This window comes from Chiloscyllium plagiosum, chromosome 20, assembly GCF_004010195.1.
Source record: "Chiloscyllium plagiosum isolate BGI_BamShark_2017 chromosome 20, ASM401019v2, whole genome shotgun sequence".
In the NCBI taxonomy this organism is placed as follows: Eukaryota; Metazoa; Chordata; class Chondrichthyes; order Orectolobiformes; family Hemiscylliidae; genus Chiloscyllium; species Chiloscyllium plagiosum.
This window is the reverse complement of record NC_057729.1, coordinates 32,169,894-32,196,914: the sequence shown is the minus strand read 5'-3', so window position 1 is coordinate 32,196,914 and position 27,021 is coordinate 32,169,894. Positions and strand designations below refer to the sequence as shown.

Sequence of the window (27,021 nt, the reverse complement as noted above, 5' to 3'; positions counted from 1 at the left end):
TATCTGAATTAAACTCCATCTGCCACTTCTCAGCCCATTGGCCCATCTGGTCCAGATCCTGTTGTAATCTGAGGTAACCCTCTTCGCTGTCCACTACACCTCCAATTTTGGTGTCATCTGCAAACTTACTAACTGTACCTCTGATGCTCACATCCCAGTCATTTATGTAAATGACAAAAAGTGCTACTCGCTCGGACCCTGTATCTCTCCTCTTGGGCTTTTCGAACTTTCCCTCCCTGGACACGTACGGGAAGAGACTATTTTCTATTCTTTCTTTCTGTGCAAGGAAAAATATTTTGGTGAACTGGGCATCTGAGGGCCCCCCTGGACTTTCAAATTGGCACAGACTAATTATGGAATGTATTCCCCTTGACTTCCTTACAAATATGATGCACCGAAAGACCGAATTTTTTATTAAATATGGCAGCCCTTCTTGAATTACATAAATACAGATATTTCGGCTATCCTAACAAGGGCTTTTATTTAATTGAGATTACAAACCTGGCTGGTCCGGGGCCCCTCAGGGGAGGAATCCCGCACGAACACGGGTTTTATTACATCTGATGCTAACACATTCTGAGCATGTAAGAGACTTAAATATACACTCTGGTTAGTTGTAGGTTAGATTAGTAGATAGTTGAGTTTTGTTTGTTTTTTTTTCTTTTTTTCGGGTTTCTTTTTGTTAAATTTTGGCTATTGTATATTTGAGCTAATTGTATATCAATGTTTATATCTGATTTTGTTTATTTTTGTAAACTTGTAAAAATGTTAAATTTCTAATAAAAAATATCTATAAAAAAAACCTGTTGGATTATAACCTGGTGTTGCTTGATTTTTAACAATAGATATTCTTCACCTCGTTAAAACACTACCTTGCCTCCAGCACGTCACTGTTTATTGCAAGTTCTTATCTGGTCACAGTCATGCTAGCTGAGCTTTTGTCCCGCAACCCTAAACTCAACGCTTTCCCTACCTGCTCATTCCTTATACACATTCTCATTACCAGGTTTAACTTTCATCAATTTAGATATTTGGGTGATTTAGACATGATGTTTGCAGCCCTGACAATAACTGTTGAAATAGATGCGCTAATTCTGTTAATGTTGTAATCGGGAAACTAACGAGTTATGAAGGCTCTGCTGACCTGTCGGAAATTGAATGCCCCGGGGGTAGGGTGCTATGTTTTTCTATCTTGCTGGTACAACGTAAAAGAATTTACATTATCATCTATTATTCTGAGTAAATTTACATTATCATCTATTCAGGATCAATAAGAACATTGCAATTAAAATTCTGACTACTCCCTACAGTTAAAAAAATGATTTACACCAGATCTTGCCATTAGGGAATGACTTACATTACACTGTTTCTGGAAATGGTCAAGTCATTGCACTGCGTCTTGAGTAGCATGTGACTGGGGGGATGGGGAGAGGCTGGGGGTTGTCTTCTGACTGTGATATAAAGATCTTATATAATGATAGGACTATTCCTTTGTTCAGACAGCCTCTCTTAACACACTTTGTAAGCGAAGTGTGTTAAGTGATCCTCCAAAGCTTGTACTTGGTTAATAAAATTTTGATTGTTCACAGAGATTGGCGTATTGCAGTTGCATCAAGTATGCAACAATCTCAAGATAAAAAGAACCAAACACTAAGGGCATGATTTAAGAATGACATACGAATGTCTTGATTGCTATACCAGATATTTTAACCCAACAACAGCCAAAAGCTTTTTTCTAACTGGGTGCCACTTAGTAATATTTGTTCTCTCATCGGTTACAGAAATTAGTAACCAGTCTTTACTGCTCATTCCAAGTTTCCTCTTGAAATGTTGGTGAATGATCAATTTGTAATTCTGACCAACCTGAAACAAAATCAGGAATTAAAGAAACTCAGCAGGTGTGGTTACATTTGTGCAGTTTCTCCACCAATTTCTGTTTGTGTTTCAGATTTCCAGCATCCACACTTCTTAGCTTTATTTTAGCGACCTCCAGGATGGTGACGTTGAATTATTTACAGTGGTAATACTGCTAAATCAATTTAAGTTGGTTAGAAACCCAGTTGTTAGAGAATTTCAATGCTTGACACTTAAGTGGCAGGCAGCAATTGCACCAAGCATATTGTTACTGGGTAGGTTACCGATAAAGCAGCCAAATGAAGATGGCTGGGCCTAGGACACTGCCCAGTGGAATTCCTGCAGTGATGATTGGCTTCAAAACAACCACAGGCAGCTTTGTACAAGCTTTGATTCTGACTAATGGAGAGTTACGTTGCTTGATAATATTGCCAATACATTAGATTAATTTGCTGATGAATAAGAGTAGTTTCACGGCCAATTGGTGCACAGGACATGACTGATAAATGACTGAGTAGAAGCCAATGTTGTACCTATACAACTTTTCAACAAACATGGCATAGCTCTCAAACACAGATCTTCAACACAACAGCAGGGATGTTGTGAGAGTCCACATCCTTGGCTGTACCTAATGTTATTAGATTCCTGACAGCGTCAAAACAGGCCCTTCACCCAGACCCATTTCCCCCTGACTAATGCACCTTACACTGTGGACAATTTAGCATGTCCAATTCACCTGACTTGCACATCTTTGGACTGTGGGAGGAAACCAGAGCACTGGAGGAAATCCATGCAGACACAGGGAGAATGTGCAAACTTTACACAGACAGTCACCCAAGGCTGGAATTGAACCTGGGACCCTGGTGCTGTGAGGCAGCAGTTAACCACTGAGCCACCATGTGATATGCTTTCACTCGATTCAATGTAGTGAGAACCAAACAGGCTGAAGCTTGGCATTTGTGATCATGGCAATTTCCAAAGTAAGCCAAAATGAATTGATCAGTAAGTAATTCTGGCTTAACGTGGCTCCTTCTCATTGCTTTTAATCATTTATTCTTTCTTTTCAAGTCAGAGGCAATGTGAGGATTCCATTCATTTATTCAAGTCTATCTATTGATACAATTAGGTGAGGAGGACGAATTAGGTTTAAAATCATCTTGGCTGGCTGCAACAAACATCTTTAATTCTTTGTGCAGCATAGCCATTCTTCACACAAATGCCAATGTAGTTTGCCAGTCCACCAGAATCGAATAAGGAACTAATGACAAGGATTACTTGAATGAAAGGAAAAGCTATTTTTTGATTGCAAACACTAAGAAAAGGCATCACATTAAACCTACAAAAACTGGCATAATGTTAAAAAATGAGAGAGTGTGCTAAACATTAAAAAATTTAAGAGTATATGCAATTATAAAAGCCATTACAGTGAATTTGAGGTGTTAGGTTAAAACCGAAGACCATGATCGTTTAATTGATGTTTTGCTCTCGGTACATTAACACATATCCAAATTGCTTTATCAAGAGATCACGTCCTTTGAGAGGGAGGAAGTCAAATGGATGATTATCAGATGTTTCATGGAACTGAGCTAACCTCGGCGTTGTTGCATACTTTCAAGAGTTCCACAAAACATCTGATAACCGGTTCCAGATATTAAAATCAGATGACAGGAGTCAAAAATTGAACTGAGTTCTGATGAAAAATCACCAGACTCACATCATGAACTGATTTCTCCCCATCAATCCTACTGAATTTCACTAAATTTATTTTTGTTTCAGATCTCTAGCATCCAAAGTTCTTTCTTTATATTTTACCACTATCATGACATTACATCCTCCCCAACTTTTCAACAGGCAAATCTACTGACTGACATGACGAATGTACATATTTTGCAAAAATAACTCCTAACTTACAATGTTTACTCAATTACACTGCAAATTTGTACAAGTTCATTTGGAGGTGGCCTGACACTGCACTAATTGCCATTGTTAGATGTTTTTGTGTCACCAGCTGGACCCCTTTGAATGTTATGACATATCTTCTCCTTGGACTAAAGGCAAAACTGAAATAACCAGCTCATTAGGGACTAGGTTAATTCAACACAAGTGCTACTTTGTAATGTATAAATGGTAAGTTCACACAACTATGTCAATATACAGGACAAATTAAGCAAAATTCATCTGTTAGGTCTTTCAGCTTCTCCCACATTAAGAAACAGTTTAAAGCACTAGATCCTACAAAGGACATGAGCCCCAATAACATTCGGGCAGCATTACTGAAAACCTGAACCTCAGAACTTGCCATGCCCCAAACCATGCAGTCCAATACATCAACACCACTGGCATCTGCCCTGCAATGTGGAAAATTGTCCAGCTACTTCCTGTGCACAAAAAGCAGGACAAATTCAAGCCAGACAATTTCCACCCGTCTGCTTTCGATCATCAAAAAAGTGATGGAAGGGATCATCAACAGTGCAAACATCATTGACCATGGTACTTCCCGTCTCACTTGCTCAGCTGGAATATCCAGACAAAGGGGCTCAGTTCCCAATCCACAGAGCCACCCAAACTTTGGCTTTGAAACTCTTTCCTTTCCGCACACTGCTGCTCACTCGTCTGGTATTCCTTTAAGCATGCACTTCGAGGAAAACAACTCCTAGCTCTGTCCTAGACACCCAGTCAAACTTTTTCCTCGAGCAATGAATACAATCTTCAATGTTGTGTTGGTCTTCCTGATATTTCTCCACCACTTGCCTGAAAACAAGATTTGCACCTGTAAGCTTCTTCTTGGCATCACAGGTTTCCATAAATACTCATGTTTCATTCTTATGTTTATTTACAGGCTGAATGTCTGTCTTTCCTTTGAATATTGGTGCCAACATGCTTTGCCTCATGGCCTTTAGATTTTCTTTATGATGATATAAATGATTAGCTTTTGAGGACCTGGACCTCACATTCACCCAGACAGGCCCATAATGCTGCTTCCATACCATCCAACCCCACTGTTTTGCCATTCTTCAATCCTTGGAATGCTGCGCTGACCTCTTCCTGATTGACAGTCCTGTCATTCCTTGATTTGTTCCCATATTTTCCTCCATCTTTAGTAAAAGTATTGACCTCATCTCATCATCTTTCACTCTGATTACTCTATTTGCACCTTTGCTTGTATGTACTATACATCAAGACATATTGATGAGATCAACTGAAGTAATCATTACCACTCACTGACTCAGGCTTTATACCAGGAGTTAATTCCCAGAACCTCAACCACTCCAAGAGATGCAGCTTGGTATTTTGTATACTTTGAATTTAAGATGCCATGCTCAGTGTAGTCGCCTCTGCACTGGAATGACGAAATGCAAATTAGTCAATCAAATTGTGGAACAGCTTTATTAATTTAACATGAGATCCTGTGTTGCTAATCCCTTCATTTTACTACATGAGCAAACGGAAAGATTTATTTTAAGTAACTTACTGCAAAACAAGGAGTATTTTAAACAACGTATGAACATGTTCATAATTTCAACAACTTTAATCAAGATGGAAATTCATAAAACACTTGGACAGGAAGAGGTTTCCTTGTGTTAAGTGATTAATTCGTACCTGCCTCGTCTAGAGCCATTTGCTAGAAAATAATGGACAGCACAAGAGCTGCCTGCAGGGCACAGTGTATTCCATGCAAGTGAACTGTAGGGGAGGCAATCGTTTAACAGACAAGAGAAGATGAAAGCACATGTATTCATTCAAGAATAAATCAGTCACTTGTTCAGCTCAAATCGACAGAAATGAAAATATCGCACTGTGAACGGATTGTAGGAGAGTTAATCATATGAAGCATAAATAATCAAATGACAATCTCACACATTTGAATTTAACTTCTGTAATAACCAGCAACTATTCAGCAGCCATTAGATTAGATTCCCAACAGTGTGGAAACAGGCCCTTCGGCCCAACCAGTCCACACTGACCCTTCAAAGAGTAACCCATCCAGACCCATTTCTCTCCAATTAATACAGCTAATATTATGGGCAATTTAGCATGGTAAAAACAATGACTGCAGATCCTGGTAAGTTATTTGGTAGTACAGAACTTGATTATTGCTGAGAAAGACATTTTCTCAATGCATTTCAACAAACTCACCAGGACAACTGACAAGTAAACAAATACAGAAGAAAACCAATAGTTATACTGTACAAGAGTGCTGATTTGTTGACTGGTGGATTTCAATTAGTAAAAGTGCATCAGTTAATGATTAAATTTAACTGCAATGTTTTAAATTTTAAACCAGCTAGGTTAACGCTGATTACTGAAGCTATTTCCTGGAGAACTATAGCAATGAATGACTGTCAGTTATTTTGCCAAGGTGGAACAGGCACAGTATATTTACGTTGTTTGCAGAGATAAAAACAGTCCTGTGTATCAATGCATGCAGCTTCAATGGCATTTCTTAACAAATGTGCAAACTTTGCGCCTAACCACTTAAAATGTTTTATCTATTCTTACCATGAAAAGACAGTTAGACTATTTAACTTAAGTGACAAATTTAACATTACTGTCAGATTTACTATAACATATTTTGAGGCAGAGGGAAAGAGCAACAGGACTATTTGGACAGTTATCAAAAAGCCCAGGTACAATTCAATGAATAATTTTGTTCTGCGGTGCTAGATTTAGTAATTGGCAATATCCATCACATTTTAAGAAAACATTAGTTTATTTTAATCTTTAGCTTACCTGATCCATCCCGGCTGTTATATGGCCACCCTGTAACAGTAAGCATCGATGGCACTGGAGAGCTGGCTCTACTGTCCACTTCAACATGTTGTGTAATATGCCGCACTGTTTGCTTATTTTTACGATTCTTTTTTCGGCCAGGCAGCTGCCACACCTCAGGGACCTGATCAGAAAAGGTGTTCTGTGAAGTGCTGCCCTTGCCAAGGTGAGATTCTCTCAGTTCAACACCTCCATAATGGGAAGGTGATATCTGTTCCTCCTTGACTCTAAATGAATTGTAACCAACATCACTGGACCAGAGAGACTGCGATGAGATGTCATCATGACTGTCAGTTTTCTGCTCATGTTCTTCTTTACTATAGCTGCTCCCACCATCATGACAGCTTGCAATCGCCGAATCTCCAGAAGAATTTGCAGGGCTTGTTCGTCGCCTTTCTAACCAGGGAGAACTGCTCCTGCCCACTGCTACTGGCGTCACAATATCAATGCTGCTGCTTGAGGGAGCTCCCATATCATACTCCATTATATCCTCTGATGGCTCAGTCTTTATACTGATATCTAAAGCTGCCTTGATAAAACTGTGACATGCCTGAACTATGTCTGTCATCTGCAAATAGCTCGCAGCTGACATCACCTCAATGACATTCTTGCTAGTCAGTGCAAGGTGTGCTGAATACATAAAATCAATGATTACTTTGAAACCTTGCGCTGTGACAATGTCCAAATGAGTCACTGTGGCCTGGTCTGAGGACATCTTCTGCACCTGACAGTACAAAGTTTTGAAGTAGCGACTACTACCAAGCAAGACATTTTTATGTGCTTTGAATATTTTCCCCTCTACAATGATGCAGACATCACACAAGATGCCATGTTGTCGCTGTTCATTCAATTCCTGCAGTAAGTGGCGATAATGGGAAGTGATCTCCATGTCATCCTTCCGATTATTCATTGACAGATATTGCTGTTGTTTCTGAATCCTATTAACAGGAAAGAATGAAGAAAATCACTATCAACTTTGCACAACATGAATGGTAAAACAAAATCAGAATTCTAATCCCAATTTTAAGTGGCAATGAACAACATAATTTTCACCAAATGCAAAGTTATGCCTGACGGTAAACGGAATCAACTATAAATTCATAAACATTGCTGAATATTTCATAATCTACCATTCAGAAAACATTACACAGCACGACAACCTTCAGTACTGTAGCATGCAGTTCATTAAAATCAATTTGCTACCCAAAACAACATGAAAAGCAGTAGTTTCTTCTACAGTTTAGAGTTAAAACCTTTAGAATGCAGATGATAAGCACGGCCACGAAAGAATTAATAGGACAGAATGAACTATTAAGTGGGAAGGTATACCAAAGCTTCAGCTTTGCTTCCAATTGTTATCCTTCTCATCTTTGGATGATCAATCTAAAAGTTCCCTTCACTTCCTTTTCTTGTCTTTCCTTCTTGGGCATGGGCTATTTGCAACTATTCTGATAGCACTTCCTCACACCTTGCCTCCTTCAATTCGCCTACTATTCAAGTCTCTCCAGTGCAATTCTTCTTTTCATGTCACTTTCTACAAAAGCAATTCTGATGTTTTCTTTTTATCTCACTATGGATCTCACCAACCATGGTCGATGAGGCCCTCAACTGTTTCTGACTCAGTATGTGCATTTCGGTTTTCATGCTTTCTTTCCCACTCCTTGAGGATTCTCCTTGTCCTAACTTTCAAACTCATCAGCTTCTGTCTTCAATGTGTCAGCCTTTGTTATTTCAGCCATCTCCACCATGCTGCTTCTAATTTCCCAAAACTTTCCCTACAATTAGTATTTTGCCAGGACTGTCGCCTCCCTGACAGCTCAATCACCCTCAACACCTTGTCCTTTTCCCATGGCACCTTCCCTTCAATTGCAGGTGATATAGCACCTTGCCCTTTATCTCCTCTCTTAAAACCTTAAATCACTCTTTTCATGTGCAACAGCAATTTACCTGTAGTTCTTTCAATTTACTATGATGCATTCGTTAGTCACAATATTATTGCCACTGCATCAATGAAATGAAATTCAGACAGAATGATCACTTTGTGGAACACCTCTGTTCAATACACAAACAGAACCCCAAGCTTCCAATGTCTTGCCATTTGAATCCACCACTTTGCTTGCATGGTCACGTTTATATCATTGGCCTGCTGTATTGTTCTAATGAAGCTCAACATAAACTGGATTTAAGTTTAAGAGCATTTTAGCTTCCAATTTAACATAAACTTACCATCACATGAATCAGTTTAGTGAACCTTTGTTGCACTCTTTGGATGGCAAGTACGCATTGTTTTCAGTAAGAAGACCAAAACTGCACAATATACTCCAGATATGGTCTCACCAAAAGCCATATGTACTTGCACTAAAACTTGCTTGCTTCTATATTCAAATCCTTGTACAAGAATGGCCTTTCCTTCTTAAAGGTTGAATAATCTCATACGTACATTTCTTAATCTTGGTCATCTTGTAGCCATGTCCTGTCATCACAATCGTATAGCCATTATGCCTGTGTTGTTAATTCACCAATCTTATGATAGCTGTGTGGACTCTAGATATAATATATTTATCTTTTTAGTATTTTTGTACCATGACCTGATTTGCTGCTAACTGTTTCCTCTGCCTTCAGGCTTTGCTTTCTACATTTCATTTCCATCTTTTTGCTTTACTATTGTCACAGCCCCCTTCACGTTCTCATCTCCTGCTCCTCCATTTTCAGTCCTTCACCGTACTAACAAAAAACTTACCAGTAAGGAGGTGGGATTGTGTTGTTAGTGAAAGATGAAATCAGTGCAATAGATAGAAAAGCTATTGGCTCAGAAAATCCAGATGCATAAACCATGAGTCTAAATGGAACTAAGTCGTAAATCCCAGTCCTGCCTGGATACAACTTGCTCAGCTTGTCTAAGTCCCAACTTCCCAGATTCTAATCCTCAAGTTCTGAGAAGTAAAATTTCATAAGATCATTAAAACACAGGAGGGGAATTAGGTCATTCGGCTCAGAGTCTGCTACATTGTTTTATCATGGCTAATGTTTTTCAAACCTACTCTTCTGCCTTCTCCCCACAACCTGTAATCAGTTTACTAACCAAGAACCTATCTCTGTCTTAAATACAATCAATGACTTGGCCTCCACATCCGTCTCCAGCAATGAATTCCATAGATTCCCCATGTCTGACTGAAGATATTCCTCTTCATCTCAGTTCAAAAGGATCGCCACTTTGTTCCTAAGTTACTCCCTCATGTCCTAGTATTTCCTACTAGTGGAAACATCTTCTCCAGATCCACTCTATCTTGGGCTCTCAGCATTCTGCAAGTTTCAAGCAGAATTTCCCCCCTGCATCCTCCTGAACTCCATCGAGCATAGAACTAGAGTCCTCATTCACTCTTCACATATTAAACCTTTCATTGCTGGGATTGTTCTTGTGAACTTCCTCTGGACCCCTTTCCAAAGCCAGCATATCGTTTCTTAGATATCAAAGTCCAAATTGTTTACAATATATCAAATACAGTCAGACCAGAGCCTTATACGGCCACAGCAGTACATCCCTACTCTTCCTTTCTAGCCCTCTTGAAATGAATGTTAATAAAGCATTTGCCTTCCTAACTGCCAACTAAACCTGCAGAGCAAATTTAGAATCCTCAACTAGGATCTTAAGTCCATTAGTGCATCTGATTTTTCAAAGCATTTAGAAAATTTCGACAATAGTCGAACCCTCTATTCTTCCTTCCAAAAGGCATAATCTCACACTTTCCCACAATATATCCCATCTGCCACCTTTTTTTGCCCATTCTTCTAGTCTGTCCAAGCAATTGTGCAGTGTGCCACTTAGTCAACACAACCCCTCTCTCCACCTCTCTTTGGGTCATTCAAATTTGAACTGTATCTCTTGCCATAGATGCTTCCACACCTGAATATTTCCAGCATTTTCTTTTTATTGTGGCAAACATTTTACAGCACGTGTGTGATACTGAAGAGTTCATTTATTCTACTGATCTCAAGAAATTGAATGCTCCGGGGTAAGGTGGTGGGTCTTTGTCTTATAGGCGGAAGGTGGTAGGTTTACATGGCCATTTTCTTCCCATTCAGGGATGATTTACATTTTTCATCCCCTATTCAGAAATCAATAAGAAATAATAGTTGGAAATTTTGACTACTCCCAGCAGTTTAAAAAAAAATACAATTGACACCAGATCTGGCCACTAACGGGAAGATTTGCATTACACTGTTCCTGGCGGTGAGGTGGTCACTGCATTGTATCTTGAGTGGCATGTGACTGCGAGGGAGTGACTGTGGGCATTACTGTGATGTAAAGATTTTGTATAAAGGAAGGACTGTTTCCTTTGTTCAGAGAGAGCTCTTGCCATGACCCCTGACGCCCTGCGAGGTGTGTTAAAGGTTTCTTCTAAGCTTATACTGTACTGTGCTTAATAAATCTAGTTGCTTGTTCACAAAAGTCGGTGTGTTGCAGTTGCATCAAGTGTGTAAGGACCTCACAAAAAAGAACTTAACATGTGCACCTTTAATTCAAGAGCCCACCTGAGCATAAGCTAAGTATTTCAGACCCTTATGATGTCAGTCTCAGCACAAATAACTAAAGCAAGATAAAAACAACAAAGCTTATATGTAAAATGTTAACATTTGAGAAACTAACTATGCTTTGAACAAAACAAAAAGAGAATGAACAGTCACTTGGTCATAGAGAACTTGAGTAGTGCTGAGCGGAGAGATGTTGCTGAAGTTTTTCATTTTTCACTCATTAGGACTAATGTAAGAACATCAAGTTCAAACAATCACAACAATCCATATCCCAGGAGCAATCGTTGTGATTGATAGGCAAGTCAACTCTGGTTAATCCAGGCATTTCCATATAGCAAATGATGGGGATTTACTTCTAGGCTCCTCAAGCTCCTGGGTAATTCAAAAGAAGTGGAAGACTTGAACTTACTCCCAGTTTGCAGAGAACTGATCCCAACATATCAATCAAAATCATGTCTAACAACAGTAAGTGAGCAAAGGAACAAAATGAAGCAAGAAACAAACAAGCAAAGCCTTCCAAACTATGAGTTAGAGTGAAATAATTCCTCACTTGGGCAACATGAACAAATATGACATTTGACAATTTGTGCAGCCATTTCAGATGACAAAAAATGTTGTATAATTGTTGTTTTAGGCTGACCCACTGGCTGGACACATTTTGTATTTTATCAGCATAACAGGGAACATGAACAACTTTACATTGATAACAGGAATACAACTATGGCCATTTGGCTCTACACCTCACTTTCATCTTGGTCCAAACAATGGAGGTAAATTGCAGAGCAGAGAGGAGCAACTGCCCATGACAGAAGGGAGCCTCTGAGTGTGGCGATACAGGAAAATCTGAAGCCAAATAGTTATCAGGGAAAGGATCATCATTGGTTGGAGTCACACATAACATAAGGGAAGATAGTTGTGATTGCTGGAAGCCAATCATCTCAGTTCCAGGACGAGTTCACCATCACCTGGGCCCAACTATCTTTAGCTGTTTTAAAAATTAAGGTTCTTCCAACATGGGACAGCAGTTAAAATGTTTTCAACCTCTGAGCAAAATAGTTTTACACCATTAAGAACATGAACTGGCTTGGTAGCCTACAGCAACTCACCATCTAACTTCCAAAAGCCTTTCCACCACCTAGCAAGCAGAAGTTAGGAATGTGATTTGACGTCAAACTTTGCTTGATGACACCCTTCAGAATACCCTTTTAGCACTTAAATGAAACTAAAGGAGCAATACAAGGATAAGTCATTGTTGATGTCAAAGGTCAGGTAATTGAGATAGTTCAATTAAGGTCATATTCATCTGTTCTTGAGGGATGTAAAAACGTCCATGTATCACACTTGTAAAAATTAAGTATTAAAATGCGCATCCTACAATCAAACAAACTAACCTGTCACTAATCTTTTCAAATTTCTTAAGTTGAAACTGGGTACTGACCTTGCAGCCAATATTACGGAGAGAATAATTTACAAACAAATTTTGATCTCTTTTCACACAACTTTGCTGCAATGAGGAGGTCCTTCTTAATTAGACTAGCGCCAGATTTCATAAAAATCTGGAAATGATTTATCAATAAGCTTTCTGGGTTACGTATTTCTATTTCAACCCCAGCAGGTAATTTCTCACCTTGGAAGTTCCTATTCACATTTCAACTCTGCTGACCTTCAAACTCATTACATTTGTGGCACTAAACTTTATTTTCAGACAGAGTGATGTCAGAATCCAGGTTTATTTCCCATATTTACTAAGCATATGGTTGGCGCTTTTAAAAAAATGGCAACATCCACACTGGTAGTTATTTCAAATTTGCCATATCTTTCCGGATAAAAGGATTTGCAAACAAAAATTATGTAATTTGCTGAGCAATAGTATCTTTCAGTCAGAGTCGCATCTACATAAGAAACATGTCTTTTACTTTTGCATCTTTAAAAACTGTGAACTGCAATGAGAATGAACAGTTTTTTTTATCAACAGGGATTTACAAGAATTCCAGAATTTCACAGCAAGGTATTTTAAACTTATTTATATTCTATTTTTGTCGCTATCAGATCCTACAATGTGTAAGCAAATCTTGAGCTGAGGAGTTGTTTACAAGTGAAGCGGATTGGCTCTTAGCTAACTGAGGAGAAAGTGAGGTCTGCAGATGCTGGAGATCAGAGCTGAAAATGTGTTGCTGGAAAAGCGCAGCAGGTCAGGCAGCATCCAGGGAACAGGAGAATCGACGTTTTGGGCATAAGCCCTTCTTCAGTGTTGCTGAACAAAGAGACGTTGGAGTGCAGCTTCACAGCTCCTTGAAAGTGGAGTCGCAGGTAGATAGGATAGTGAAGGCGGCGTTTGGTATGCTTTCCTTTATTGGTCAGAGTATTGAGTACAGGAGTTGGGAGGTCAGGTTGCGGCTGTACAGGACATTGGTTAGGCCACTGTTGGAATACTGCATGCAAGTCTGGTTGATGGTGTGAAACTTGAAAGGGTTCAGAAAAGATTTACAAGGATGTTGCCAGGGTTCGAGGATTTGAGCTACAGGGAGAGGCTGGAGCTTTTTTTCCTTGGAGCGCCGGGGGCTGAGGGGTGACCTTATAGAGGTTTATAAAATCATGACGGGCACGGATAGGATAAATAGACAGACAGTCTTTTCCTTGGGGTCGGGGAGTCCAGAACTAGAGGGCATAGGTTTAGGGTGAGAGGGGAAAGATGTAGAAGAAACCCAAGGGGCAACTTTTTCACACAGATGGTGGTACGTGTATGGAATGAGCTACTAGAGGAAGTGGTGGAGGCTAGTATAATTGCAACATTTAAGAGGCATTTGGATGGGTATATGAATAGGAAGAGTTTGGAGGGATATGGGCTAGATGCTGGCAGGTGGGACAAGATTGGGTTGGCACATCTGGTCGGCATGGACGGGTTGGACCAAAGGGTCTGTTTCCATGCTGTACATCTCTGATTCTATGACCTCCACAGTCTACTGTGGGAATGAGTCCCACAGACTCACCACCCTCTGGCTCTAAACAAAACCCAAGGCTCTGTAACTGATTGCAAGCAGCACGCAAAACAAAGCAAATGAACTGAGTGTGTATAACAAAATAAATTCATCTGAAAGTCAGCTGAACTGAGCTACTGCACTTATACAACTTCTTACCAACAATAGTTTCCCATGATTACAGGAGAATGTTTGATATACTGTTGCTTTAAAGATCAAACCAGTCAAATATCCTCAATTTCGATGTCACATAACTCAAATCCACCAATCATTTGAGGAGCAAAGTCGAGCCATTTGTTGCTAACACTGCACATACCAAACCAATTCCAGAAATTTTATCTAAAAAGACGAAGGCCATTCAGTGTTAAGCTATAGGCTTTACATTTCTTACTAAAATACCAATGCTTCTGGAAATTAAAGAAAACGTACATTCAAAAATTATTCTTGGACAATTCACATTATACTGAAGCTGGAATATAATTAAGTTGAATTCATATTATCTACAATAGATATCGCAAATTTTCCAAACTAAAGGGCACCATTTTAAAGTTTACATAAAACTTATGAAGTTATTCAGGCTTTAAGTGACTGTTTTTGCAATATTGACAGATAATTGGTAGTTTTCTAACAAGTATGAATGTAGGAAGTGATAAGATACACCATGACAGAAAGGGTTAAAGAGTAAGGACTCAGTAGATCAACAGATACAGGTTACAATAATAATAAAATGCCAAAAGTAAAACTCAATAACTGAATGCACATAGCATTCAGAACCAAACAAATGAACTGAACGCACAAATCGAAATAACTAAGAGCTGATGCCAGAACATATAAGAGTTGGCACTGCAGTACTAATAGGTTTGGAGACATTGAAACATCTTAGTACATGAGATACAAAAACATGGAAAAATGGTTTTATTCAATTACTGATGGTACAAGCACAAAAGAGAGAGGTGGCCTAAATTCAGGACTCCAAGATGTATGAAGTGATTGAGGTAGAGATAGAAAATGCGAAAGACAAGTCATCAATTATGGGAGAAGCACACTGTAGGATGGGTTACAAAGAAGAAATAATTGGAGCTTGCCCAAAAGATATAGTGTTCATTGAGGATTTTAATCTCCATATACAATGGGGAAAAAAAATCAGGTGCCTATAAACAGCCTGGATCAATGGTTTATCGGAGGTTTTGGGGTATTTTCTGAGAAACATACATGCCGGAGCCATTCAAAATGCAAGCTGTACGAGAATCTTTCCAGATAAGATGAACTCAGTAAAACCACCCCTTTCAGCATCTATAGCATCTTCCCAAGTAGGGAGTGATGTCCTCACAGAGGAACCAGGAAGAAGGCATTTATCCCGTTATAATTTTGAAGATAATTACAACCTGTTCCTTCTTACCCCTCAAAGTCACACATGCATGCACACAGGCACTCTCTCACCAACACATGACAGAGGCTCTCTCTCAGGTTTGAAGTGAACTCAGTAGAACACTGACTCACCAAAGTGAACGCCAAAGTAGAGAGGTCATGCTTCAGTTATACAGGGTATTGATTATACCATATCTACAGTACTATGTACAATACTGGCCACCTTATTTAAGAAATGACAAACTTGCTGAAAATAATTCAGAGAAGGTCTACCTACTAATACCTGCACTGTGTGGATTTCTTACAAAGCTCAGACAGACGACACTTCTACCAACTGGAGTTTCAAAAAGGAAGAGGTGATGGGATATTAAAGAGTTAATTTGCTCTGCTGACTTGCTAGAAATTGAAAGTCCTGAGGGTAGGGTGGTGTGTCTTTGTTTTTGTCTTATCGGTGGAATGTCGGAGGTTTACATTCCCACCCCTTGCCATTCAGTGATGATTTACACTGTCATCATCATCTATTCAGAAATCAATAAGAACATTATAGTTGGAATTCTGACTACTCCCTGGACTTAAAAAAAATTCACACCAGATTTTACCATTAAGAGGTGATTTGCATTACATTGTTTCTGAAGGTAAGGTGGTCATTGCATTGTATTGATGGCATATGACAATGAGGGAGTGACTGGGGGTAGCCTTGTCAGCATTACTAACTGTGACGTAAAGATTTTGTATAAAGGAAGGACTTTTTCCTTTGTTCAGAGAGAGCTTCCCTAGACATGCCTTGCAAGTATGGTGAGGAGTGTTCAGGGTTTCTCCAAAAGCTTGTACTGTACTGTATTTAATAAACTTGGTTCCTTGTTCACTGAAGTTGGTATGTTGCAGTTGCATCAAGTGTGCAAGATCCTCACAAAAAAGAACTTAGTAGTGACTTGACTGAAATATACTGGATCCTGAAAGGTCTTCATAGACTGGATGTGGGAAGATGTTTCCTCAAAGAAAAATCTAGCACTGGGATCAGTATTTAAAAATAAGGGGGCTTTGAGGATTTTGAATCTTTGGAACTCTTCCTCATAAAGTGGTGACAATGTCTGAGTTTTCTTTCAAGGTAAAGATACACAGATGCTTGACTAAGTGCTAAGTAGTCAATGTCGATATCAGATTAGCTAAATATCACTGAATGGTAAAGCCACTTTGAAGGGCCCAGTGACCTACTTCTGTTCCAATTCCTGTGCTTGTATTTTAATACCTTCAATTTTTAATAGACGTTAAATTCAACCAAGAATTAAGCAGTGCTTGGTGTACCAACTGAAGCTCAACTTTAATGATTAAAAATGGGATGCATCAGAAAAGCACATAATGGTAAGAAAAATATTTAAACTGGGGATATTGACAAAAGTGTTTGTTAGTTCATTAACAAGATACTGGGGTTTAGTAGAGACCAACTTTTGACTAAACATTTAATTGGCCATTAGTGAAAATGCATTAGCTTCATAACGCATGGGGTATGTACGGGTGAGCTGTGTTTTGCCAAGGACAAATGACAGCACAAAATCTTAAAGCAATTCACAACGCGTTGTTTCCTTGCCATAAATTGCTGGATAATTCATTAGCAGTAACATTAAACTCATGATTTTCTCAACAAAATCTCAGATTTCCTTTTCATATAAGGATCATTAGAGATTTGAGACAGACATAGCTTAACTTAGTAAGTTAGATTTTAAAGTATTTATTTTGTGTCCCCTACAATACATAAATAATACAATCCTAAAGCATCAAAAGAAAATCACTTCATTCTACTTCTAAAATCAGCATCTATTCATTGCATTGAAATTATCCTGACCATGAATCCTCTTTATTTGGGCTACTCAAATGCCAGACTACTCAGCTTTTTCCAGATCAGACTTCATAAAGTAAGCATGGGTCACACCTGATATTATGACAGCAACTAAGTTCAACTTTACTACACAATTTTAGCCGAACAAGTTGTACATACTAACGCTACATAACTGCTATCTTCTCTCAGTCATAATAATCTGCCAATAAAAGCAAATTCAAATTTATGATATGAAGCTCTGAAATAACATCATAAATAAAGCACTGATCTTGCGTTTGTTTTTAATTTATTTCAGCCAAGTCTGAATATCTCTAACTACAGACAATAAAGTAACTCTTTGCTTCTCAGAGTTGCTGGCATGGGTATTATCTCACAATCTTGAACTAACCAATATTGTTACAGGCCTACAATTTGATGCCGACGACAGATAACTGACCCTCAATAAATAATTGTGCCATTTCCCAGCTTTTCAAAGGGCATAAAAACAATTTTAAATTTCAATTAATGTAAACGTTGTGCAACTTTTCGCTTATTTTCAGACACAGAGCTGTTTCAACTGTGGCATGAGGAATGGACTGGTAATGAAGCTCCCCAAATCCACCAGATAGCAAGACTTAGACCAGGCTTCTTAAATAACCCAAAATAAAACTATAAAACAAAACTGACTATTTATGAGTGGTAAACTCTAGCTCACACTAATCTATTTTCTGTAATTACAATGATATCTCCTGTTCGCAAAACACCTCAAAAAAGATCAGCTCTGCAAATTAATACTTGCTTTAAAAAGGAGCAAAAACACCTCTGTTTCAGACACTTAGCCAACAAAGGACAGAACTTGATGAACCCTTACAATCCAAGGACCATCTTGTTTACAAAATGAAAATTGTTGACCACCATATATTGATGATAGTTAGTCAGTTTGGACTGAGATAAAGTTGGGTCAGAGGCTTCGTAAAGTGGCCACAGTTTAGTTCACCAGCATTAACATAGTTAAAAATACTGGTAATCGTAAAATCTCAGTTTCCAAGAAACATCCACTGAGAGAAGGAGAGACACCTGCAACTCTTGAGGCTTCTTTTTGTGCCAACTTTGACAGTTTCTCTGTTTCCACAGACTCAAGACTGCAAGCAACCAGTGGAACAGAGGCCTGGTTTTCCATCAAGTAAAGGCCATTAACACATCTCTCATCTCCCTAAAAGCTTTAATTAACTTTTGTCCAGAGTAATTTCATTTTAACAGCACCTAGATCACAGCATACAATAAACTAATGACCTCATTTTCTCCGAAGCCAAATGTTAAAGGGATTTCCAATTAATGAAGTGTGCAAACAGTTGCATACCTTCACTTTTTCCAGTCTATAATTCCAAACAATCCTTAAAAATGATCCAAGTTGATATTTTTCTTTATAAAATTATTCATCAGTTGTGAGTGTTGCTGGTTGGGCGAGCATTTATTACCCATGCCTTGTTTCAGTTGATAAAGCAGTGGTAAGCTGATTGCTTGGGAGTTAAGAGGAAAGTGATGCTGGAAAAGCACAGAAGGTCAGGCAGCATCTGAGGAGCGGAAATATCGATGTTTTAGGCAAAAGCCCTTCATCAGGACTGCAGTCCATATGATTTAAGCAGACCCACAATGCCCTTATGAAGCAGTTCCAGGATTTTCATCCATTGACACCAAAAGAACAATGATATTTTTCCAACAGGATGGACAGTGCATTGGAACATAACTTGCACGTGGTCGTGTTCCCAAATATCTGCTGCCATTCTCCTTCTGGATGGCAGTAGCTGTAAGTTTGGAAAGTACTACCTAAGGGGTCTTGGTGAATTTCTGCAATGCTTCTTGTAGACAGTATACATTGCTGCAACACAACATTCGTGCTAGATGGAATAACTGCTTGAGAACATCGTGCCACCGACACATCCGAACTCAAGGTCTTGCTGCATTTGGACACTGACTCCTCGGATACTGAAACAGTCACCAATGGTGAACATCAACGGAACATTCCGATATCCGAACTTATGATCAGGGGAAGCTCATTGATAGCTGAGGACGATTGGGCCTAGTTTACCTTGAGGAACTCAGAAGACTTGTGTTGCAGTGCTATTATCACTTCCTCTGAGCCAGAAGAACCAAGTTCAAGTCTCACCAGTTCCAGATGTGGATAATAGCATCACTAGGCAAGTAAATTAGAAAACATCTACAAGAGGAACTTTACCTCTGAGTCATGGTCTAGGTTCAAATGCCACCTGCTTTAGAGGTGTGTAACAATCTTTCTGAAAAGCTGATAATCATCGATCTATCTTGAGGAACTCCTACAGAGATACCCTGAAATGAGATAACTGACATTCAATAACCAAATCACCTTTCCTTGTGTTGGATATAACTCCAACCAGTGGAGATACACCCCTCAGATTCCCCTTGGCTACTTTTGTTCAAGCTTCTTAATGCCACAATTGGTCAAACATCACCTTGATATCAAGGTAAGTCACTTTCAACTCACCTTGATTTTTTTGTTTTAAACCAAACTATTCAGACATGTTCGGACACCTCTGGGCAGGCAGAATGTCACCTTATGGCCTAGACTTGTACTGCTGATAAGGTGAATGCATTTGAGATTACATCATTACAGAATGGATTGCATTGATTAATTTAGTTGCCCGATTAAGCTTTATTATACACAAAAAGCATGCACATATGAGACACATCCTTCCAATGGCTGTCACACAGGTTCAGTAACATGTACTTAGTCAAACATTTGATTAGTTTATGCATTAAGAGACTAAAATACTGTATACAGATACTTCCTGTAGCCATGATCTTTGAGCCCACTATTTTGCCTGGTGGGTGGCGAAGCGTCTGGAGGTGAACCTTCCAGCTCAGTGAGCAAACCTACATCCAGAACCTCAACCTGAGCTACAAATCTTCTCAAAACTCGCTAAGTAGTTTAGCTTTTGCTCAAGAGAGAATCCCTCCGTAAGAGACATCCTAGTGAACTTTTGCTGATCTGTCTCCAATGAAATAATATCTTTCCTTAATAAAGGGGATCGAAACTGCTCACAGTATTCCAGATGTTGTCTCTCCAGCACCTTGTTCAGTTGCACTAAGATTTCCCTACACTTGTGCACCAACTCCCTTGAAATAAGGGCCATCATTCCATTAGCGCACATAAGTATCCCCAGGTCCCTTTGCAGGCAGCATAGTGGCTCAGTGGTGAGCACTGTTGCCTCACAGCGCCAGGGACCTAGGTTTGATTCCAGCTTTGGGCGACTGTCTCTATGGAGTTTGCACATACTCCCCCTTGTTTGCATGGGTTTCTTCTGGGTGCTCCAGTTTCCTCCCACAATCCAAAGATTTGCAGGTTAGGTGAACTGGCCGTGCTAAGTTGCCCACAGTGTTCAGGGATGTGTAAGTTTGGTACATTAGTCAGGGTTAAATATAGGATAATAGGTTGGGGAATGGGTGTGGACGGGTTACGCTTTGGAGGGTCGGTGTTTGTCACTAACAATACAGCTGGCAATGTTGCGGACATTTCCAATAGTCATTCATTATTCCTGTGACACAAAAGTAGCAACACATCAAAAACATCACCGGCTCCAAGGTACTTTCAGACATCCTTCCAACATCCCAAGGCCACGAAAGCATTAAATGAAGGCAAAGTTCTTTCATAGAACATACAACATAACAGCGCACTACAGGCCCTTCAGCCCTCGATTTTGCACCAACCTGTAAAACCAATCTGAAGCCCACCTAACCTACACTATTCGATTATCATTCCAATGACCAGTGAAATGCCTTTAAAGTTGGCAAGTCTACTACTGTTGCAGTAGGGCATTCCATGCCCTTACTACTCTGAGTAAAGAACCTACCTATGACATGTGTTCGAAATCTATCACCCCTCAATTTAAATCTATGTTCCCTTGTACTAGCCATCACCATCCAAAGAAAAAGGCTCTCTGTCCACCCTACCTAATCCTCTGATCATCTTGTATGTCTCTATTAAGGCACATTTCAACCTCCTTCTCTCTAACGAAAACAGCCTCAAGTCCCTCAGCCTTTCCTCATAAGGCCTTCCCTCCATACTCAGCGACATCCTGGTAAATCTCCTCTGCACCCTTTCCAATGTTTCCACATCCTTCCGATAATGCAGCAACCAGAACTGTATGCAATACTCCAAGTGTAGCCGCACCAGAGTTTTGTACAGCTGCAACATGGCCCAATGACTCCAAAACTCAATCCCTCTACCAATAAAAGCAGACATACCGTATGCCTTAACAACTTGGGCTCTATGCACATGGACACAGATCTCTCTGCTCATCCACACTACCAAGAATTTACCATAAACCCAGTACACTGTATTCCTGTTACTACTTCCCAAGTCAATCACCTCACATTTTTTTGGAAAAGTAATCAGCCGCCGTAAACAGTTTACCTTTAAGTTAAAAAAGGAACATGTATTTAGATAATATGCTTCCTGATCCAAGGGGATTCCCAAAGTACTTTAAAGCCAACAAAATACTTCTGAAGTGCAGCACTGAACTGTATTCCAAATATGATCAGAATCAACACTCATTAAAAATGTCATGACAGAAATATGTAGCAGGATAACGGTGAGTTCCCAATTCCTATTCCGCAGGAACTGTTAGAATTAATTTGTTTCACCCTGGTTTTATTTTTTCCAGTTTTCTGCAGACAAACTATAAAGCAATTAATGCCTTATGCACCAGTGCCTACCCGCAGTGTTCTCAATCCAATTTTCTAACATCCAATCACTCCAATTTCACAAACTGCACACATTCCCATCTTGTGCATTGTGTAGGTAAAGGTAAAATCAATAAGACTTTAAAGACTCAGCATATCAGATTATCCCATACATTTTCAGATCACAAACTGACAGAACCAGGTATTAACCAGCATCTGACACAGTTCTTCACTGATCAGGTGAAAAGTCTGCTGACAGCTCAGTGTTGATTAACAACCATTACTGCAATGTACCGTAATATGGCTAAGCCATACATATGGCAGAGTTTTAGTAGAGGATGCAGTTTATCAGTTACGGAGAAGATTCATGTAGTTTTTACAAAGTCCCTAAAATCTAATTTTAAAAACGCTAAAAACGAAACAACTTATATTGCCTGGCCTAAAGAGTTGTTGTGGTTCATCACTGGTATTGATGTTGAGTAGCAACAGAATTCTAAGGGGCCTTGGAGAAAGATTAACCAAAACTATGCAAAACCATACCTAAGTTGAAACTTTATTGCTGGAACAGCACAGCAGGTCAGGCAGCATCCAGGGAACAGGAGATTCGACGTTTCGGGCACAGGCCCTTCCTCAGGAAGCCAACCATACCTAACCCTTGAATACAACGTTTTTAATGTTTTCTGGCCAATCCAAATGTAAATGGACTTCCTAATATAGATTAGATTAGATTCGATTCCCTACAGTGTGGAAACAGGCCCTTCAGCCCAACAAGTCCACACCGACCCTCCAAAGAGTAACCCACCCAGTCCCATTTTCCTCTGACTCATGCGTTCAACACTACAGGCAATTTAGCATGGCCAATTCACCTGACCTGCACATCTTTGGATTATTCAAGGTTACTTGTTTAAAAATACATCAATGGCTTTCTGCAAACCAAGTCTGCTCAACTGCTGTTATACCGATCTTAAGAGGGCTGCTAACAGTCAACATGCAGGTCTGGCAACAAGCCCAACGTCAACTTTTCAAATTTGCCACGTCAAATCTCCCTCTCTCCTCCCCTTTAAGTGGAAAACATCTGCAAAGAATAGCATTCCTTAAATAGTAACTTAATCAATGAACATTACAAGATGTACACTTATTAGTCTCTAGCCTCCACTGTTACATTTTGACATGATTGACCAAAGACCACATGGGGATTGGACATTGGGCACAGGATTTGACATAGACAGCACTTTGATTCCGAATGTTACTGGGACAATTTGAAAAGAAAGACAGAATACCCAATGAAACAGGACCTCAAGTGTGCATATTTGAAGCAGTAAACTAAAAACATGGGATGACAGACAATGTCCAGTTATCTCATATACATGGCTCAAACACAAGTAACAATGGAAAACTGAATAGTGAAACAACATATTTTTTGATTTTCTCACAACTAATGAAGATGATAAGCCTTTTTGTAAAATCTAAGGCAGACTGTAAAGTTTTAATTAAAGCAAGCATCAGTGTCAACAAGCTTCACAATTCAGAGAAATGCTCGAATTCAGTCCAATCTACAATTGGAGCTATTCTGTCACAGTTTAGCAGTAAGGCTGTGACAGTTGACCTGCAAATGGCCAAACTACAAGGAAGGAAAGGAAACAAGTTCAGTTCTTCCACTTTTAGTTATTGTCCAGGAATTCCTGACTACCACTGTTGGAAAGTACATGTGTAAGGACAGGATAGGATTGTTCTCACGCATTTCAGAGTCAAATACTCAATGCCAAGTTGCACACCTTAACAGTCACATCAACAAATTATTTCTGAAAACATTTCTCTATCCAGAAGGAGGAAGCAGAGCCTTGACATCAAGAAGATTGAGGAAAAGAGAAAATAAAAGTGTGTAACACTGATTTCTCTACATCATATTGATGTACACCTTCTCAAGAGAAACAAAACGAATCCATATGGTCAAGTCAAGGAAGAGGAGTATTCTGTGTTGAAATGTGCGTTGACCATTTAGTTGTGGCAAGTTACTTTGGAGTTCACTTACAATTTGGCACTTTCTGCTTTTAGTACTGGATAATTCCAGATAGAATGCATCTAATCAACCAATCTAGAACCAAGTTCAACAGAAGTATAAGGCTATTCTGCATAAATAATCCATAAGAACATAGTGGTTTATTAAGTTTCATATTGGTAGCCTCCATCTCAACAATATTCTCACAGAAATTCTTTGCGTGGCAAAGCACCAGCTTAGTAGCTCCCAAGTGTACCATGCATCTATTCCAATAAAGTGCTATTCCACTTTCAGCAAACAGCAGTGCAAGCTGCAATATCTATTCTGCCAACTAGCTGATCACTTCCAACAAGATAAATGTAATGGCTGGTTTTTACTTTAATGCATTGTGATCCTCTGGAGTACATGATTGCACATTTAAGAAATAGATATCAGAGCCATTTCAGTATACATGAATTAACAGAGAATAATGTTTGAAAGTAGCAAATCTACTTTAATTATGATCCGACCTTTCCTGGTTTTACTACATTACCTCCATTCAAAAAAAAAAGCCACTTGGTTTAAATAACATCACAACTTCCTTATTATACTTTAACTTATTTTTACTTACTGTCTTTCTTTGTCTCGCTGTCCCTCTCCTTCATCAACGTAGTGCCAGTTTCTCCCCATTGTCTCTCAGGATTGCTCACAACCTCCTAGCGCTTTAAAATGAAGAGAACTCCCACCTGAAGTGAAATGTATAATCAGCAAATGTCATTTTTGCACAATAGCACCAATGCTGCAATGTCAATTAGCAGCCAGGCACAAAGTAACAAATAAAGCTCAATAAGCTACAGGTTTCAGTTAAGGCCAAAGTTGAACATGAAACATTTTAATAACAATGCCGATAAATGTGACCATCTTCTCCTTTGTTTTTACAGGTAGTTTTTCTATAAAGCAATGGTTGCATTCTTGTCTGACACCATAGTATAGAAAAATTGCATTTTACAAACAGTGATTGAAAGTTTTGCCTACGTAATCATGTTATAGCCAACACACATTTTAAAAGTTCGCGCTTTAGAAACAATGTTCCCAATTCGTCAATGTTATAGCAAATTCTCATTATTAAAACACGCTTTATAACAGAATGACCTGTATTTCAGTTTGACATAGCTATCAGTTGTTTTACTCCTAATGCAAAGTATAAACGATAAAAATCAGTCCCTGAAAAAAAAACAGCAGCAAGAACAGATAATTAACAGAAGGCAAAGCATTGAAAACAGCACCTAAAAAAATGAGTAATACTTTTTATTGCTGAACACTGTCAAAATATTGAAAAATTTACTCATGCTGTAATTATACTCTGCATACAAACAATTGCAAAAGATCTTGGATATTTCTATGTTCAAGTTCACTAGCACAAGGTTAATCATTTCAAAGGGAGTGCTGAATAAAAGAGTCTGCATACAACTGAAGTCTTCTTGTATTGAGGAAAAACTATTCATTGTTTGGATCAGGCCATGCCCACAAATGCTGGTGGGTTGTCTTTATTGCAGATCAATCATCCCAGGTCCACAAATTGCAGGACTTCACTGTACAAGTGTGCACCATTTAAATCTAGTGAAGCCTGGCAGGGATATCCAAAACCAAACAGAAATCAGGAACTGATTATGGTAATATGATAATTAAAGGATAATTGGGTGTGCGTTTGCTTCGGTGAAGTTTATAGGGGAACAAGCAATGTTAATGGAGTTTATGAAGGAAGAGGATAAATAAAACTCTTACTCGAAAAGCATATGCCTGGACTCCGCCTAACCAGCATTAACATTAAACATTCACTCCTTTCACCACAGGCAGATGGCAGTTGCAGTATATCAACAACAAGATACACTGCAATAATCACAGTACTCCAACTGTACTTCCAAACCTGTGAGCTTTACCACCAAGAACAGCAAGCACATGGGAACACCACTACCTGCAACTTTCCTTTCAAGTTACTAACTACCCCAACACCAACTCCTTCACTGTCACTGCCAATACCTTCGAACACCCTCGCTAACAGCACCATAGATGTACCCACATCAGATGGACTGCAATGATTCAAGAAGGCAGCTCTTCACCACCTTTCCAAGAGCAATTAGTTATGGATGATAAATGCTGGCCTTACCAGTGACACCCATATTCCATGAAAGAATTGAAACAAAAAATCCAAGTTACTGAAAGTTAACCTGAAGGCACAAACTTCACTTTTTTTTGATTATACAAGTGTGAATGTTTTTTCAACAATAATGAAGGCTGCAGGTTAAACCTATACTATTTTCACAACATTGCCATACCACATTTCTACGTATAAAACTGCACGAACATCAGCCAAAATCACCAGTAATCTGTGTTGAACATTCTTAATTCATAACAAACTGACATTTTATGAAACAGATCTCATGATTTCAGGGGGCCCCACTACACTTTATAGCCCACACAGGTCTTTCTGAACTTTTGTAATGATGGGGAATGGCCCAAACAGTTCATAAAATGCATAAACACAGCCATTTAAAGATTTTAGCCACGACAGAGAAACTAAATAGTTTTCATGTCAAACATCTCAATGCCTTGCACAGTCAATTAGGATAATTTTAAAATGCCAATAAATCCATAGAATGCCTACAGTTTCAAAACAGGTCATTTGACTCAACTTGTCAACTTCAATCCTCTGAAGCTTCTAAACTACTGGGCAATTTAACACGGCCAATCCACCTAACCTGCATGTTTTTGTGGGAGGAAATCGGAGCATTCAGAGGAAACCCATGCAGATGGGGAGGATGTGCAAACCATACACACCTACCCAAGGGTGGAATCAAACCCAAGTCCCTAACACTGTAAGGCAGCAGTGCTAATTATTGAGTCACCAAACTAAATGTACACATATTCAAGGTCCCTCAAAATGCAATGTGACAAATGTCCAAAACATTTGCATCAGGGGAAAAACGGTGCTTCAGAGAGAAAAA

At 39.1% G+C, this 27,021-nt stretch overlaps 1 protein-coding gene across 3 annotated transcripts in view; it reads right to left on the bottom strand.

The window, feature by feature from the left end:
• LOC122560143 (zinc finger and BTB domain-containing protein 46-like) overlaps positions 1-27,021 on the bottom strand; it is a 105,052-nt gene that overhangs the window by 65,047 nt on the left and 12,984 nt on the right. For all 3 annotated transcript variants that reach the window (XM_043710445.1, XM_043710448.1, XM_043710447.1), the window contains exons 2-3: positions 24,648-24,762; positions 6,586-7,562 (exon numbers count right to left, since the gene is read on the bottom strand). In XM_043710445.1, the coding sequence (XP_043566380.1) occupies positions 6,586-7,562; positions 24,648-24,706 (1,036 nt within the window). In that variant the 5' untranslated portion in view covers positions 24,707-24,762. The remainder of the gene's footprint in view (positions 1-6,585; positions 7,563-24,647; positions 24,763-27,021) is intronic.